At 33.6% G+C, this 18,119-nt stretch overlaps 1 protein-coding gene across 16 annotated transcripts in view; it reads left to right on the forward strand.

The window, feature by feature from the left end:
- The window catches only part of ARID4B (AT-rich interaction domain 4B), a 202,557-nt gene that overhangs the window by 147,823 nt on the left and 36,615 nt on the right, over nt 1-18,119 (forward strand). For 15 of the 16 annotated variants that reach the window (XR_008916249.1, XR_008916245.1, XR_008916250.1 and 12 more), the window contains exon 17: nt 4,063-4,317. The exons of the other annotated variant lie outside the window; for it this stretch is intronic. Coding sequence is in view for 9 of the 15 variants with exons in the window: in XM_056816103.1 (XP_056672081.1) it covers nt 4,063-4,317 (255 nt within the window). In the remaining 6 variants the exon portion in view is untranslated. The remainder of the gene's footprint in view (nt 1-4,062; nt 4,318-18,119) is intronic. 16 annotated transcript variants of the gene reach the window in all.

Consider the following 18,119-nt stretch of genomic DNA (forward strand, 5'->3'; position numbering starts at 1 on the left):
TGTATTTTAATTTATTCAATGCATACCTGATTTAGATTCATCATTAGAAATTTTGCCTGACTGAGACTCTGTAAATATCTTTGTATGGAGAGGAAATAATGAGGTTTTGTGATTCATTTCTCCTTTTCTTGGCTCAGAAATACGAGAAACTTTAAAAAAATGAAATTGCTTGTTACTACTTAATTTTCTTGTTGATTATATCTTGCTAGATAGTGATATATGTGGGAAAGAATACCGTCCTATCATTTGTGGGAAACTCAGTGTCTGTAGATTTTACATGTGTTGTGGCCAATTTTTTTATTTCTGGAGAAGAAATTAACAACAGGAATTAGATACCTTAAATTTTAAAATGATTATCATATATGTGTGTGTATGTCTATACATATAAAGGTATAAAATCTTATTTTGTTTAAAATGTTAATGAGGTAGTGAACAAAAATGTCTATTGCAAAAATTTTTTTAGTTGTAATCTAGGAATCCCTGTTAGTTTATTAAGGGACCTCTAAGCCAGTGTTTTGCAATGCAAAATATTGTGGACAAATAAAATATCTAAATTGTCTTAGCTTGTGTCTCTTTACATGAGGGACTAAACCAAAGTGCCAAAATGAAAGGAGAGGAAATAAGGGAGGTGGGATGAGATAGCAGAAGAATGTAGGCAAAGTCTTCTGCTAGATCTTATTTGTGTTTTGAATTTCTTACAAAATATTCCTTGAATTTTTGTCCCCATGCCCATTTCAATTTTTTATTATTCCTTTCCCATATGCATTCTAACAGTTAGATTTACTAATGATACTCATTCACTTTCTTCTAAAGAAAGCTAATTGCTAAAATTAAAAACTATTACACATTGAGAGAATATCAGAAATTAATTTACTAATTTCATGCTAAGGAATATTACTGGAGGGGGCAGCTAGGTAGCTCACGGGATTGAGAGCCAGGCCTAGAGACCGGAGGTCCTAGGTTCAAATCTGGGCCTCAGACACTTCCTAGCTGTGTGACCCTGGGCAATTCACTTGACTCCCATTGCCTAGACCCTTACCACTCTTCTGCCTTGGAGCCAATGCACAGTATTGATTCCAAGAGGGAAGGTAAGGGTTTAAAAAAAAAAGGAATATTACTGGAAAGCCACCTAGAAATAAAATTTTAAAAGATTATTTAGTTCAAAAAAAATTTTTTTTAATCTCTAAACTTTTGTTGCCTAAGGAATTGGCTATTATCTAGAGTTTTCTGTGTTATTGCTACACACTTTAGGTACAAAATGCATCCTCTAAGAGTTTTACTTGACATAGGAAAGAGATCTGTTGGAGTATTTTGTGTTTCTTAGAATAATCTGCTAACCAAAATGTGGTTCTTTAAAAGAAAGTAAATTGAAATGAATGTGTGTATAAACATATATATATATATATATATGTATTTTATATATATATTATATCCAATAACATTGAAATAATTCTGTTTCTATGATAATGTTATTTGATATATGTATATCAATATATATATCACATACCTATGTGTGTGTGTATATATATATATATGTATATATATACAAATACATTGTTTTAGTCTGCATATTGCAATGCATTTTATTTTTGAAAACATTGTTTTTTGGGGCATCATGCTTGTTTTTTCAACTTCTTAATTCTCTAGCCTTTGATTTTGCCACTGCATTGTTGGATAGAGCAGTGAATTCTTAGATTTGGTTTATTTCCAATAATTTAATTGTGATGTTTGCTTCTTGTTCACTCCCATCTGTTGTTTGGGAGAAATTCATTTGATTTGTATCCTTATTGAACATTTTATGGATCTGATGTTTTATTTTGATTGACCTACTTGACTAATGTATTAAGTGTTTCACAACTGGTAAGAGTTTTCCCAGTCTACTTCCTAAACATTCTTATAGTTTTGTTTTATTGTTGTTGTTATTATTCGTGTTTGATATTTGTATTATACTTCAAGTATACTCAGTGCTGAACATTGTAATATCTAATTTATCTGCTTTTTTGGTAAGAATTTGGACTTAGCACTATATTATTTCCTTGTTTTTTATCTAATAGTGCTGAGATCTGGAAACAGGACTTTTGTTCTCAAAGATTAAACTTATTTTTCATATTAAAATATACACTCTTTCATCAGAGAAATACAGTTTATGATCTTTAGTATTTCAGCCAAATAATCTTCTCAGAATACAAAAGCTTTATTCTATTTTTTTTGTTTAGTCAATAATCATTGTGCATCTCTACCATTATTTCTGCTGCCATTTTCTTGAACATTTTAGTCACTTTGTGTATGTACACCTTCCTTTCTTTTAAATTTCCTTATCAACCAGGTTGATGGGCAGCATACAAAATACTTTGTATTTTACTTCAAATGATAGTAGATGAAAAAAATCTGTTTTGTACTTAGAAAACTCATCAAATTCCTATTAATTCTTATGTGTAGTAATAAAGTGTACTCTAAAGTACACTTTTATATTTTAGCTAGTTTTCATGGAAGTGGTATTTTTGAGATTTTGACCTTTCCCATTTAAGAAATAAGATTGAAGATTCTAATGCTTAAACTGTGAAACAAGACTACTTTAATACTTCTTGTTTTAAAACCTATCACTATATATTGTTACTGGAAACCCCCAGATACATTTTTATTTAAAAAGAGACAAAGCTCACAATTTGGTGCCTTTTTTTTGGTATGATTTGCATAGTATTCAGTGAATGACTTCATGGAAGAAAAAATAGCTGTGAAACTTAGCCTTTGTGTTTTATAGCAGAATTGAGAATTATGCTTTGTGAATATTGAAATAATAAAATTGACAAGTCTTTGTTGACTTAAGAATTTCTTCTGAAAATGATGGGAAGGGAAAGGAACAAAAAATTCTCCCTGTACTGTTTGTATCTCTGTGTTCCATATGTGGTATGTGGTATGTGATATGCAATTACTTTAGTTATTAAATATTACCTGTAGTGTAGTAAGATCAAAATTATCTGTAGAGTAGTGTTGTTTGTCATTAGATATATTATTCACAGTGTCTATAAGTTAGCCTGGAAATAATTCTAGATGTTTTGTAGGCTTCAATATTTAGTTTTTTATTTGCCTTTTGAAAGTGTTCCCTTTTGAGAGTAACGAGTTGTTTTAAGTGTAGGTATTGCTGTTGATAGCAGACTAAAAATGAAATATTTAGTTTAGTTTTAGCTTTCATATTGAAGTTATTTCTTTTTTAAGTATATGTTGTGATGCTTTGGTGCTAATATAGGTATTTTCTATGTTATTCATATAGTGATTTTAAGGTGTATTTCTGCAAATGCTAAGAATACTAAATTACAGAAAGACTACATTACAGAGAATGCTTGAACTGATTTTATGGTTGTGTGTAACTTTCATTTTTGAGGAGTGAAAATTGGAATTGGCCTTCAACATATATACTATGTTGGAATTTTAGGTTGAGTAGACTCTATAAAAGGACATTTGCATCAAAGAAGGTATAGGCCAACCATAAATTAATTGTAAGACAATGCTTAGAGAAAGTGGTAAAATTAGCATATGTTGTTTGTATAAGATCAAATGATATCTTAATTGTCCGTTAACATATTTGACTGTATCCAAAGCACATAGTTTTAGGGTTGGAAGATCTGATTTTGGTTTGGTTCAGTTTATCTTAAAATTAGAAATCCCTAAGTGAGAGAGGGAAATAGAACAAAAAGAAAAAATGACTGTGGAGTCCAATGAATGCTAAACAAAATGTATAAACATTTGAATAATTAAAGATAAAATTTGTTACAGTCAACCTCACTAGTTCCTTGGTATATACAGCACCACTTCAGTTCTTCTATCTGTTGATGGAAATTTTCTTTAAATGAAGCCATTTTTGCCTCTTCACTTTCTTTAAGAGCTTCTCTTGCTGCCATTTTTAGTGATAATATAATTTCAAAATCAGAAAATTTCATGCACTTGGAACCTGCTGTTCCCAGAAACAATCACATCCACAATATTTATCAGTATATGTGGGTTGGAACTGAAAAACTTATCAAGTGTCTTTTATTAACTCTGCAATTTTTTAAACCTTTCAAGAGATGAAACGAATAAGGAGGAAGATGAAGATGAGGAAGAAGCAGAAGAGGAGGAGGAGGAGGAGGAGGAAGAGGAAGATGATGACGATGACAATAATGAGCAAGAGGAGTTTGAATGCTATCCACCAGGCATGAAAGTTCAAGTGCGGTATGGACGAGGGAAAAATCAGAAAATGTATGAAGCTAGTATTAAAGATTCTGATGTCGAAGGTGGAGAGGTCCTTTACTTGGTGCATTACTGCGGATGGAATGTGAGGTAACTGAGTTTTAGCTAGTGATTACTACCTAAAAATACTTCTAAAATACTTTAACATTTTTAAAACGAATTGATTGTTGAATTACAGACTTGTTGATATTCTATTAAGGTCATTGTACCATATCAAAAATATTTAGATTTTTAGCATGTAAATTCCACATTTAGTGACATCTCTATAGTTCCTAATGTTTTGAGTGCTACACCTTAGATTATAGTATAAAGAGAAATAATTACATCTTGACAGTTTTTATAATAACATCTGTAGCTTAAGAAAAGCAACTTTATTTGTGAAGTGATAGAAGATAATATTTTTTAAAAGGTTAAAGACTTTTGAACTTCTCAGTGTCTCCAAGCCAGTTATCAGGCCATCTGCTTTTTGCATATTCAACTGCATTGCTGCATTGTCTTCTTCGTAATCTTTTAAAGTCATCTTTATCTCATTTTGTTCAATAGTTAGGGATGAAATTCTGAAAACTTTACCTTCTTCAGGAAGGCCCTTGTTCTCCAGTTATCTCCTCATCAACAGGCCTTGCATTATAACTTCATTTCAGCAGCAACAGAAGTTTCTTTGGACCATCTCCTACACTGGCAAACATCATAACTGAAAGAATTCAACTCTACTCAAAGAAATAGTTGGATGGCACTTTTCAGCTGCCACTGACCTGGGGAACAGGATTTCAAGGCTGAAGTTCAGTTTTGGGTTATGCTACAATTCTTATCTTGAACAATAGTCTCTTTGGCTTATGTAGCCAAACTTTATTCAAATAAATTCTTCATGAAGCTTAAATAGACAGAGTAGATTTTGGGCTCCAACACTTTAGTTGTCTGCTTAACAAATGGATTTTTCTTGGAATGTTCATTAATGTATTTGGAATAGCTAGAAATCCAAATATTGTCTTCTTAGAAATAGACACAGAAATTATCAGAAGTACTTTTCTGAGGTACTTCAAAGAGGATTGCCATTCTTATATTTAACTTTCTGGTAGAGTACCGTTCTGGCTAATGGCAGTATTGTCAGGAAGACTTCATCTAAAATTCTCAACTTCTTAAAAACAGGTTTTTTTCAGTCATGTTCCAGCAATGGAAAAGATTGGAGGCACTGCCTAATCCACTTATTTTTCTCATTCTGTGAAAACTATAATTTCAATCCATCCTGATGCTTGGGATACCATAGCAACTCCAGTGCTAAGGAAAACCTCAAGAATATGTCTGGGATTCATTCTGCTCATTCCAAACTAAGAAGATTTCCGGAATTTAAAGTGCCTGCGTCAATTCACAGATATAAAAGTCATATTAGTTATACAGGAACATAAGATGTTTCAGATGCCATTGAGAAATAGTTTTTCAATTCAACACTGTACATAAATCAAATATCCTAAACTTAAAGACTGGCTTCTGAAAGACTTCTTTACACGAAGATAATTGAAAGCTGAAAGATAGATGTTGACCAGTTTTTGATAGTCATTTTAAACAGTGTACTTTATGAATACTATTAACTGTGACTAGTTTCTTCTCTGTTATACAAAACTATAAAATGCTGGATTGACCAGGAAAATTAAGTTGAACCACCAGAACTAAAAAATTGCTAAGTATTATATATTAGATAGCATTAGGTAGGTATTTTCTAGTTGATTATGCTAGTTTTGAAGCATTTTCTTCTTTTCTTCTATCAATTCCCATCCTAAATTTCCACTAGTAGTTTAAAAAAAAATTATGTCTCCACTGTCATTTATCTGATACCTTAAATTTAGTGAAGATATTAGATTCATTGTGTTTTTTTTAACTTTTACATAGTATAATCTCTGATACTCAGTGTATAAATTTTGATTCATTGATTAATTGAATCATACTACTCAGGTGATTTAAGAATAACAGTTAAATGATTAATTTAATAATTTTCAACTAGGAATTTTTATGCTTCTGCTATTTGATTTGGAACATGCTGACCAAAGGAGAATAAATGTAGCTTGTTAGAACATATAGAAGAGAAAGTTGGAGTAATTTTGAGATTTTAAGTTGGATCAGAATTCAGCAATATATTCTTTTATTGTAACTCGTCATTGAGAAGGTGATAGGACATTTCCAGTAGCCAGATTTTTTTAAAGCCAGGGTTTTTATTAAAAAAAAAAAAGAATGAATCACTGGGTAAATGACTCTCCAATATCATATAAAACCTTTCAAGATTTAACAAAATAGATCATAATCATACATTATTTGAAAAAATTCATATGCCTTCATGTAATGGTAGCCAAAATATCACATTAAATAGATTTTCTTTTTTGCAATTTTTCCCACTCCTTTTCTCAAGCATATCTAGTGGTGACTGTAACAAATTTCATTAGCTCTCCAGCCATTTTTCAATATCTTTTATTTTGGAGGCCTAGGTTAGTGTTCATGAATTCACATAGAAAAGATGATCAGAGTCAGAAATACGGATCTCTTCTATGAAGGTACAAGTAGGTGGTTAGTGTTTTTTTGAAAGCAACTGTTTGAAGTAGAAACAGTGTCAAAAATGGATGTCTTCCTAATTTAGAGATTTACTAAAGATATTATGGTATTAACTTGTACAAAGAAATATTATTTATAGAATCCAGAATAAGATTTCATATACATGTGAAATTTTGTCTTACCTAAAACTCATAATTTTCTAGCACCTATATATAATGTATACTTAGTATATTTTTTTTTATTTTAGGTTTCGTGATTTTATAAAGTTTCTGGGTTGACTGGATTTTTTTCTAATTTCTAAAAAGGAATTTTAATATCATTAATTTCTATTTTGATTTGTGACCATTTCTTGCTTGATAAAGCTGTTAAGCTGTTTTCTTCCATTTGTAAAATTTGTGTTTTTACTTTGAATAGGTAGCATTTCAGAGTCCATAAATTGACCTAACTTTGGTGAATTTTTGTATAAGACTTATAAATTAAGGCTATTTAATTCTTTGTGAGTATAATGAGAAAGCATTTTTCTTTTTGTGCATATCAGGTATTTTTTGAATGTTTTAAACAATATTATATTACCCTCCGTGGGTTAAATTAATGGTTACTAATATCATTATTAAAGACTTTAAAATGTAAAAAAGGCAAAATGTCTCAGTAGACAAAGAGTCTCCCTTACAATTGGAGAGTCCTGACTAATACATATTAGTTCTGTGATTCTGGGCAAGTCATTAATTTCTCAGAGTCCCAAGCAACTCTCAAACATGGTAAATTACAGATGATTCAGATGAGTTGCCAGTCTAGTCTTCATTGATGAAGGGAGTTTGCATGCTAGTGATATTGCAGGTCCAGCACCCCTCTGCACCATCTCACCTTCCTAGTTTCTTTGTTGCCTCTCTTGTCTATATCATAGAATTCTATCAGAGCCTAGGTGAGGTAAAATTTTAAAAAATTGTTCTTTGATTTTACCACTTTGTGTGTTGGCCTTTAGGATCAGAGTTTTGGCAGAGCACTTGAAATTATTACCTAAAACTAGCAGTTTGGTTTATCTGTGATGAAATAAATGAACTATTTAGAAAGAGTTGAATCAAGAATAGTCTTTTTTTTTTAAAGGAATAGAGTTGAAATATTCTTGTTTGTTTATTAATTCACTGAAACAATATAAGAACATTTTGGGGGGGATTTGTTATCTGAATGTTTGAGGACCTTCGAAAGAATACAGTTTTAAGATCTGGCATATGGTCAGTAACTGGTCTTTTCTCATTTTGAGCATATCTATCCTTGTGGAACATTAAACATTTAAGCCAAAAGACATTTTCCATTTTTAGGTTTTCATTTTCTGTTGTTTTTTTTTTCCCATGCATTTAATCATGAAAGCAAGACCCCAGGTTTTAAGTTTTGGAAACATTTAACATATAACATATAACTTGAGTTATACCTAAACCAAACTGTTTAAAACATGCCAGTGTTGGCTTGAGGATAATAGACTTAACATCTTTAAGAAAAAACACATAACAAAAAATCTTTACCTTCCATCTTAGAATTATCACCATATGTTAATTTCAAGTCAGAAGAGAGGTAATGGTAGGCAAAGTGGGTTATATAGCTGGGAAGTGCCACTGAACCACCTAGCTACCTATTATATCTCTTTTTTTTAATTGTAGTAGTATAAAAGGACAAAAACAGTTTGTCTTTAAAATGATATAGGAGTCAGATTCATTAATTTCTCCTTTCATTGGACAAATTTTCTTATTCATTAAAATTTTATCAAATCTGCAAACATGTTAGAATAGATAAATGTCTGGCCTTGAAATCCTGGATTAAAAATCTGCCATCAATACACAGTAGCTGTGTGACTCTTGGTAGGTCATTTAATCTTTGTGCTATTTGGTCAACTCTCTAATGACAGCAGAGTTGCTGCTAATGGAAAGGCGAGGGGCTGTGTACACTAGGACTTTGCTATACTGTTGAAATTACATTTCCAGACAGCAATGATAGAACCAAAGTTAAAATTAAACTCTTATTGTTTGCCTCCCTCACACTGCTTAAGTCAGGATCATGACCATTGAATATTTATAGTAATTTTGAAATATGGGCAAATATGTAAAATTATTTATAATGGAATTAGGGAGTTCTGTTATTTAATGTTTGTTGCATACTAATAATATTAACATAGTTATGTTATTATATGTAATCTACATCTATTGCATACTAACCCTTACTTACCACTGAATGAAATATGCCCATTTTGGTCAATCAGCAAATATTTACTGAGTATCTTAAATAGAGTAAAGAAGTATAAGAAGTGGCCTCTATAATAATGGAGCATATATTTTTAACTGGTGAGGTAAGACACAAACCCAGATGAAGATGACCAATAATAGAAATGCTATGTAAATTCAGAGGTTAATATCACTTTTCGCTGAAGTTTCTTGGAGGATTTGAGTCAAGTCAACAAGCATTTTATTAATTGCATGCTATGTGCCAGCCAGTGTGCTAAGTACTGGGGATACAAAAAATGCCCCAAGATAGACCTTGTTCTTAAGGAACTCACAATGACTTGCCCTAATGAAGAAGTCAACATTTAACTACTATGTACAAACAAGATACAGGGTAAATTGAAGATAGTATCGGAGGAAAGACACTAAAATTAAAAACTGGAGAAAGCTTCTTAGAGAAGATGGAACTTAGCTGAAATTTGAAGGAAGCAAGGGAAGCCAAGAGGTGGTAATAAGGCAAAAGAAAGAAAGTTTTAGGCATGTGACCATGAAAATGGCATGTCAGGACATAAATTAGCAAGGAGTCAATCCAGTGTCACTAAATCATAATATATGTAGAGAATAAGACTTAAGAAGAAGACTAGAAAAAATAGGAAGGAGTCATGGTATAAATGGCTTTGAAGACCAAATAGGTTATTTTATATTTGGTCATAGAGATAATAAAGAGTAACTAGTTTATTGCATGGAGGGACGAGGAGAATGGTTTGACACGTTTAAATTTGTGCTTGAGGGGGAGCTAGGTAGATTGACAGCCAGGCCTGGAGACAGGAGCTCCTCAATTCAAATGTGACCTCAGATACTTTTTAGCTGTGTGACCCTGGGCAGGTCACTTAGCCCTCAATGCCTAATCCTTACTGCTCTCCTTGGAACCAATACACAGTATTGATTCTAAGAAAAAAAGTATGGGTTTAAAAATATATATTTGTATTTGAGGAAGATGGGCATGGGTGGGTAGAGATTTATGGTAGGGAAATGAACCAACAGGATACTCTAGTAGTCTGGGGATAAAGTGAAGAGAGCTTATACCTTTGTGGTTTCAGTGTCAGAAGAGATAAAAGGACATATATAGGAAATGTAATAAAGGCAAAAAATAGAGGATATAGGGGGTAAGAGAAAATGTTGGAATCAAATATGACACTTAGGGTTATCTGTATGCTGGACAGTAATATGAAAGTAAGGAAGATTGGGAGGAGGATAGTTTGGTTTTGAACATGGTGAGTTAAGAATCTATGGCAGGGAGGCTAGGTAGCACAGTAGATAGAGAGTACTAGGCCTGGAGTGAGGAGGACCTATGTTCAAATCTAGCCTCAGATACTTCCAATACTTCCTATGTGTGTGTCCCTGGGCTTATCACTTCATCCCAATTGCCTAGCTCAATACTATTCTTCTAGAAATCTTAATATTGATACTAAGACAGAAGGTAAGGATTTAAAAAAAAAAAGACTGTAACATATCTAGTTTGAGTTGTCCAATGGGCTATTGAAGTTGTGAAACTAGAGGAAAGAACAGAGGTTGGCACTAGGCAAATTGATATGAAAATTATCTGCAAAGAGCTGATAATCTAAACATGATATAATTTAGATAGAAAAAATTAGGAAAAAACATTTTTTTAAACTCCTACCTTCCATCTTAGAATCACTACTGTGTATTGGTTCTAAGGCAGAAGAATGGTAAGAGATAGGCAATGGGGGTTAAGTGACTTGCCCAGCATTACACAACTAGGAAATATCTGAATCCAGTTTTGAACCTAGAACCTCCCATCTCTAGACCTGGCTCTCCCAATTCACTGAGCCACTCAGCTTCACCTCTAGGAAAAATATTTCTGGCTGGAAAACTCAGTTTTGATTTATTAAACATTTACTACTATGAAACAGTAACTATTATGAATAAGATATTTATACTGTGAATTTTAAAATTATTCCACCCTAATCAGACCGTACTTTTTAATATGTACTAAAGAGATAAAAATGAGACACACACAGTGTGTGTGTGTGTGCATATACATATCACTAATATGTTAAAAATAATAAAGGTCATAGGAGAGAATTAAAAGATTAGGCTTTTAGATTAAAAAAGGAGGGATCATCACTTTATTATTAGAAATTAGAAATTTCAAGCTTAGGAAAGCTTCGTGGAAAAGGTAGTTCTTGAGGTATCCTTTAAGGAATGCCAGGAGATTGAGTTCGAGGATATTCTAGAAGTGAACAGAGTTGGAGACTAGACTATATGAAACCAGGGGAATAGGGGTTGTATGAAATAAGCCTGAAAAGATATGTTGGAGCCAAAATTATAAAGTCCCTTGAAAGCAATTTTTATTTAGGCAGAAGAAAACCAGTGAATATTTTTTAGCTTAAGTGACATAATCTAAATTTTGATAGAGTGTGAAGGATGGATTATAGAAATGAGCAACTATAAACATGGAAATCAGTTAGGTGACCTTTAATAATTGTCTTTATTGGATTATCATCATCATCATCATCATCATCATCATCATCATCATCTATGTCTTTCTCCTTATATGTGAATATACCTGGAGTTCTCTTCTCTCTATTCTCTGTCTTGGTGACATCAGCTCCAGTGAGTTCAATTATGAACCCTTCATCAATCTCTCCCATACCCAGCCCTCATATCTCTCCTGAGCTCCAGCCCTGCATCACAAACTGTTGGACATTTCTCTTTGAATATCCCATATTCATCTCAAACTCAGCATTCCCAAAAGAGAATTACATTGTCTTCCTCCCTCCCAATGCTCCCCTCTTCATCACTTCCATACTAATGTTCAGGACATGATCTTCATTCTCGTCCAGGTTAACAACATCTGAATAATCCATGGCTGTTCACTTTTTCTTACAACACCCGAATTCCCATCATCTTCCATATCCAGTTAATCATTGAGTCTTGTCAGTTCTATCTCCCCAGCATCTCTCACATCTGTCCCATTCTTTTCATTCACAAAGCCACCATTCTAGATCAGATCTAAATCTAGATCATTTCTCACATAGTCTATTGCAGAAATATCCTAACTGATCTCACCCTGTCAATGTTCCCTTCCTTCAGTTGCTCTTCCAGTCAGCTCCCAAGTTGCTATACTTAAAACTTATTTCAAACCCATGTCACTTTCCTCTGCTGCAGTGTTTCCCTCTTGTCACTAGAATAAAATACAAATGTATTTGTTTGGTACTTAAAGTCCTTTAAATCTGGCTCCAACTTACTTTTCCAGGATAATTTCACATTACTTCTCATATTTTCTACATTCAAGCTAAACTGGCTTTGCTGGCCCCTATGTATGGCAAACTGTTCCCTTTGCACAGACCCTCCTCCTCACTTCCATCTCTTAGAATTTTTTCAGGATTCAGCTCAGTTGCCATTTTCTACATAAGATCTTTTCTGAACCTCACAGGTGCCAGTGGCCCTTGCTGTCCCCCAAGTTACTTTGCGTATTTGTTATTTCCTTGTCTGTATAGATATTGTCTCTCCATTAGGATGTAAGCTCCTTGGTCCCAACTCCAGCACAGTGACTTGCATGTAGTAAGTGCTTAATTAGTTTTTGTTAAATTTAATTGGAGGTAATGAGGAGCCACATTTGAGAAATAGCACTTCAATCAGGAACGGGTCAGAATCTCTTAAAATTCACTATAAGGGTTCAGCAGAAAATAAGGCTGAAAATGTAGACTAGACAAAAGTCTTGACTGCAGAATAAGCAGTTTGAACCTAGACTTATATGGAATCATTGAAAGTTTTAAGCAGCGGAGGGATATGATCAAAGCCTACAACTAGCTCCCAGTTATCTATAGGAAGGAGATGAGAATATGCACAATTTTATTTGGACCAATCATCTCCCCCCACTTAACCTTTTATAGAAATTGCTAATCATCCAAATTAAAGAGAAAATGTGGCCTAGTTAACGGTAGCTATGTGACACAATGAATATTGTACCAGGGTTGGACTCAGGAAAACTCATATTCCTGAATTCAGAGCTGGTTTCAGACTTAAAATAAATCTAGGAAGCAATTTCTGAGCTCAAACTCATATTTATTGTAGGAACTGTACATTATAAGCACCAGGGTCAAAAGACATACCCAGTACATAATGCTTAAGACCCAGAAATGAGAAAATAATTGGTTTATATACATTATGCAAAAGAATCATATTATTAAACTTCCCTTACAAAGGAGGAGATGTGTATGGTCAACTGAGTATTTCTTTTCAGGGGAGGGGGGGGACCAAAATTTCCCCTTCTAGAAGGTTTCTTTTTTTCAGAAAGTAAAGTTTTTCTTTTCTTTTGGGAGATTATATAGCCTTTGCCCCATCTATGATAATATAAGAAACAGCCAAGGTTATTCTGTAGTTTCAAAGCCAACTGAAATGTCATATATCTGTACACATTCCAGGATGATGAAGGCATGTGCATAGCTTCCCTTGGTAAGGATATTTTTCAAAGAACTTCAGGGGATTTCCCTTGTTATTTTAATCACAATATGATTATTGATTACTGATTCTCATATGCAATTATTCAATCAGTTGAATAATAGAGATTATTCCCTATAATTTATCACTAAAATATTGATTTCTTACATGCAGAGACAAAAACCGTGAATACACACTTTGTTTAATTAGATTATCTTTTATACATGTGACATGGGCAAGTCACTTCACTATGTTTGCCTTAGTTTCCTCATCTGTAAAATTAGGTAAAGAAGAAAATGGCAAGCCACTCCAGTATCTTTGCCAAGGAAACCTCAAATGGGGTCACAAAGAGGTGGACATGACTGAACTGACTGAACAAGAAGTGGTGTAGTATATAGGAACCGCCAGCAGCTCCTATATAATGAACCTGTGAGTGGTGACCTGAGAAGGCGATTGGAGACTAGAGGAATATGGATGAATAGATAAGGCAGCTAGAGGGAGAGACACAGGAATAAAGACTTAGAGACCACAAGTTAAAACGTGGGGAGTTGTGAGCTCCGTTAATATCTTTCTATAAGATAACAAGTGGAGAAATTATAAGTATGAGAAACAAGAGAACACGTGGGGAGTTGAGAACTCCGGGATATCCCCCAAGGACCAGATGGCCAAGAGATTAATGGGAGACATGCGAGGCAACTGTGGTGTGTAACTCAGTCAGACATGAGGAGCATTATAGGCAAGACCAAGCTGTAAGAGGCAAGAGGGAGAGAGCAAGTGCAAGAGAGACAAGGCAAGAGAAGTAAGAACAAGAGGAGTAAGAGGAGGCTCATGCATGTTCCCCAACTTTTATTGGAGGTTTTAGGAATGTGAAGTGGGAGGTGATTAATGAATACATGACATGACATAAGTTTTAACATTGGTTGATTTGACAATGATGAAATCAAGAAGGAGGAGATTAATCCAACTCGCATTTTGTAAAGGAATGTAGTCCAAGCCAGGACAGTGTGGTTGGCAACGTCCAGCCCAGGAATTTGCTTGTCCTTTGGACTGTCCCTTTCCATACAATGACCATTAAGTAACCTGACCATGAGTCTTCGTATATGAATACTTAAGATACAATATCACTACATCAGTCATACTTCCAAGGTGCTAACATGCCTGGTATGCTACATGTAGTCTAGACAACAGTGGACTGGTAGTCAGGAGATTCAGTTTCTAGTCCTCTCTTTGTATTAACAGTGTAACCTCATAGCTGGCACTTCAGGTCCCTGGGCATCATTGGGTCGTGGCCATAAAAACAGAGGAGAGCTGTTAACAATCCTATTCTGCTCTAATCATTTCTGATCTTCTGTAATTTGAGCCTGTTGCTATAAGCAGTGAGAAAAAGAAGAAAAGGGACAACTCAATCAGTATGTTCACTAGTTACCTCATAAGAAAACAACAAGTTTTGCAGATAAGATGTACTTAAACTACTGATATCTGTTTGCTATTAATACTGTTCTTTTCCTGATCCATTTTTTTTCTTCCTTTCCATTTTTTCTCCTTTAAAATAATTTCTCAGTTCTTCTAGTTTTCAACTCTTTGGTTATTGTTCCTTGCTTTTGTGTTTCTCCTCTTTTAATTGTTTGCATCTTTTTTTTTTAAATATATTTGGTTAACTTTATAATCTTAATTGTTAATAATAACAGTTAATTTATGGTCTAATTATTAATACTAACAGTACCATTAATTCACATTCCTATAATTCCTATAACACGACTATTTTACAAAGAACTTTCCCTTATACCAGGCTTCTAAAGAAGGTAATGCAAATACTATTGTAAACAGGAGTCTGTGAAACATTTTTAAAATACGCAGACTGGAGAAGAAAGAAGTGATGAAGGAGAAGCAAAGAAGCTGTAAAGCATTAGTACTATCATGTTAAATTTAATGTATACTTTAAAATAAAACATGCTATAAAGATTTTATGGGTTTAATTACAAAAATAAAATTATTTTCTCCCTTTCTCTCATTAAAAAAAAAAAAAGAGTCTGGAGATTGAAGTCAGAAAGATGAAGTGATCTACCTATAGTCACATGGTAGTGTTGGCACCAGAAGTTGCCCTTAGGTCTCATCTCATAGGAATCCTGGCTCTTTCTATTATGCCAGAATACCTCCTTATTCAGAACTCTAGGAAATTTCTCATGATCATCCGATATTCCTGCTCTTTTTTGTTGCTTCTGATTCCCTCCTATATCCCTTTCTCTTTAGTCATCTTCTAGCACCACCCTCTCACATCACAAAATGAAAATGGATAGAATTTATTAGAATTCTAATTTTGTAAACCAAATGCATTAAGGACTCAATAAATTTAATCAATGAATTTATTACTTCATATCCTGAATAATCTTCTTCATTATCCCTTACATATATAGAGAAGCAGGTGATCCTCTCTTTAGAAAACTATGAGGTTGATTTGAGTCTAAAACCAAGGTTGGTTTTCAAAAATAATAATGATAAATAATAGAGGAAATGGGAAAGAAATAAGCATTTTTATATTCCACTTAGTATGTTTTAATCATACTAAGTATTTTCAAATATTATCACATTTGATTATCAAAACAGTCCTGTAAGGTAAAAGTATTATTATTATCCCTATAGTTGAAGAAATTGAGGCAAATAGAGGTTAGGTGATTTGCTCTTAAGGGTCACACAGCTAGTAAGCTTTTAAGGCTAAATTTGAACACAGTTCTTCCTGACTCCAGGCCCAGCATTCTATATAGAATGCTTCCTAGCTGCCCTACATTTATGATTAATATAGCACTTTTAAGTTGCAAAGTGCTTTACAAACATTACTCTTTAATCCTCACAACAGTGCTGTGAGGTAAGTGTTATTATTTATATCCATTTTATGGGTGAGTAAATTGAAACTTAGGTTAATGACTTCCTTGAGACCACATAGCTAATAAGAAGCAAGGAAGAATTAAAACTCAGTATTCCTGTATTTAAGTCCAATGTTTAATATTTGTTGTATAACTATAGCCCTATCCCTGTACGAATTATGTATATTTTCATCAGTCAGCCCATGTTTATTGAGTACCTGTATGTATAAATCACTACTGAGATATATGGACATTAGTTCAAAATTGAAGAAATGTAGAAAGTGACCTTCATGATCCAGAAGCTCATACTCTAGTTCCATGTTGGTGAACATATGGCATGTGTTTCAGAGGGGTCTGCTTCCTCCTCTTACCCACACATGCCTGAGGACATTTCTGACTTGACCCACCCCTCTCCCCAGTAGCCCAATGGGAGCACTTCCTCCGTCCCCTGTCTGGGGTAAGATGGGGAGAATCACAAGCCCATGAGGGTTGCAGTTTGGGCTCTCAGTCTCTAAAAAATTCACCATCATAGCTCCAGTTGTTGTGATAGACACAGGAAAAGACAGCCAACCAGAGAAGTCAATAGATAAGTGCTCTGTAAATCCAAAGTTTAGGACTCGACGTCCTGAGTCTCTTGTCCTTAGTCTCTTGTGGATCTATAGAGAAGTTTGTGGAGGGATTGGTTTTCATGCTAATGATAATTGCTCATATTTATAACTTCATAGGACATCACCATTTTATTTCTATATGTTATTTATATTTATATATCATGTAAAGCACATGCTCTAACTCCTGGAAAGGAAATTGTTCCTCCTTTTTTCTTCTTTCCAACATAATTTGTGTATATTATTGACTTTCTTTTCTTCTCTTTCTTACTACCAATCAGTTCAATCCTTTTACTTTACCTTTCCCAATTCATACTGCTCCCCATTTTTCTCCTTCCTTTTTCTCTATGCTATCTGTGCTTCAGCAATTTGACTTTGTATACTATTGTGTTCAGTGGTATTTTTTGTAAGAAAATGTAAAAGTCATTCTTTGCTAATCATACTGTTTATCTAGTAAATAGAAAGTATGTTAATCATATCTGCTTCATCTTCTTGAGAAGGCTAAGCAGTTTTAATGGTGCCCCCCAAAAAGGCAATGACTATCTGTGAGATGTGGAAATATTTATTTCACAATACAAAATCCAAAACTTTTGGAACAAGTAACTAAGCTGCAACCAAGACCATCTAAGAATGCTTCTTTGAAAAATGACTAACATTTTGGCACCATTTCTCCTTCTTTATCAGAGTCCATTTCTTTTCCCATCACTCTGGTTTCATTTTTTTCCCATTCCCCATCACTTTCCTCTGTTAACCCAACTTCCTGCTTAACTTTTCTAAAGCAACTAAGTATTTTAAACATTTTATCTGCCTTCTAATACATTTAAGATTTTTTGTTTTCCTATAATAATAATGATGAGCAGCTAGTGTTTACATTAGCACTTTAAACTTCACTATGTGTTTTTCATTTATATATTTCATTTGGTCTTTACAACAGTCCTATAAGGTAGGTGCTATTATTATTCCTATTTTACAGATGAGGAAAATTGTGACTAACAGAGGGTAGATGACTTGCCCACAGTCATATAACTATTGTGTAAGTCAGGATTTGAACTCAGGTCCTCCAACTTCCAAATCTGGTACTGAGTCACTGAACTCCCTTGCCACTTCTTAATAGTATATCTTAAGTTTGAAAATGAGTTTGTTTGCAGGTTTAACATTTACAGCAAATTACAACAAAAAAAATTAGAAAAACTTGATTTAAAGCTTAAGAT

Source organism: Monodelphis domestica, chromosome 2, assembly GCF_027887165.1.
Source record: "Monodelphis domestica isolate mMonDom1 chromosome 2, mMonDom1.pri, whole genome shotgun sequence".
Classification (NCBI taxonomy): Eukaryota; Metazoa; Chordata; class Mammalia; order Didelphimorphia; family Didelphidae; genus Monodelphis; species Monodelphis domestica.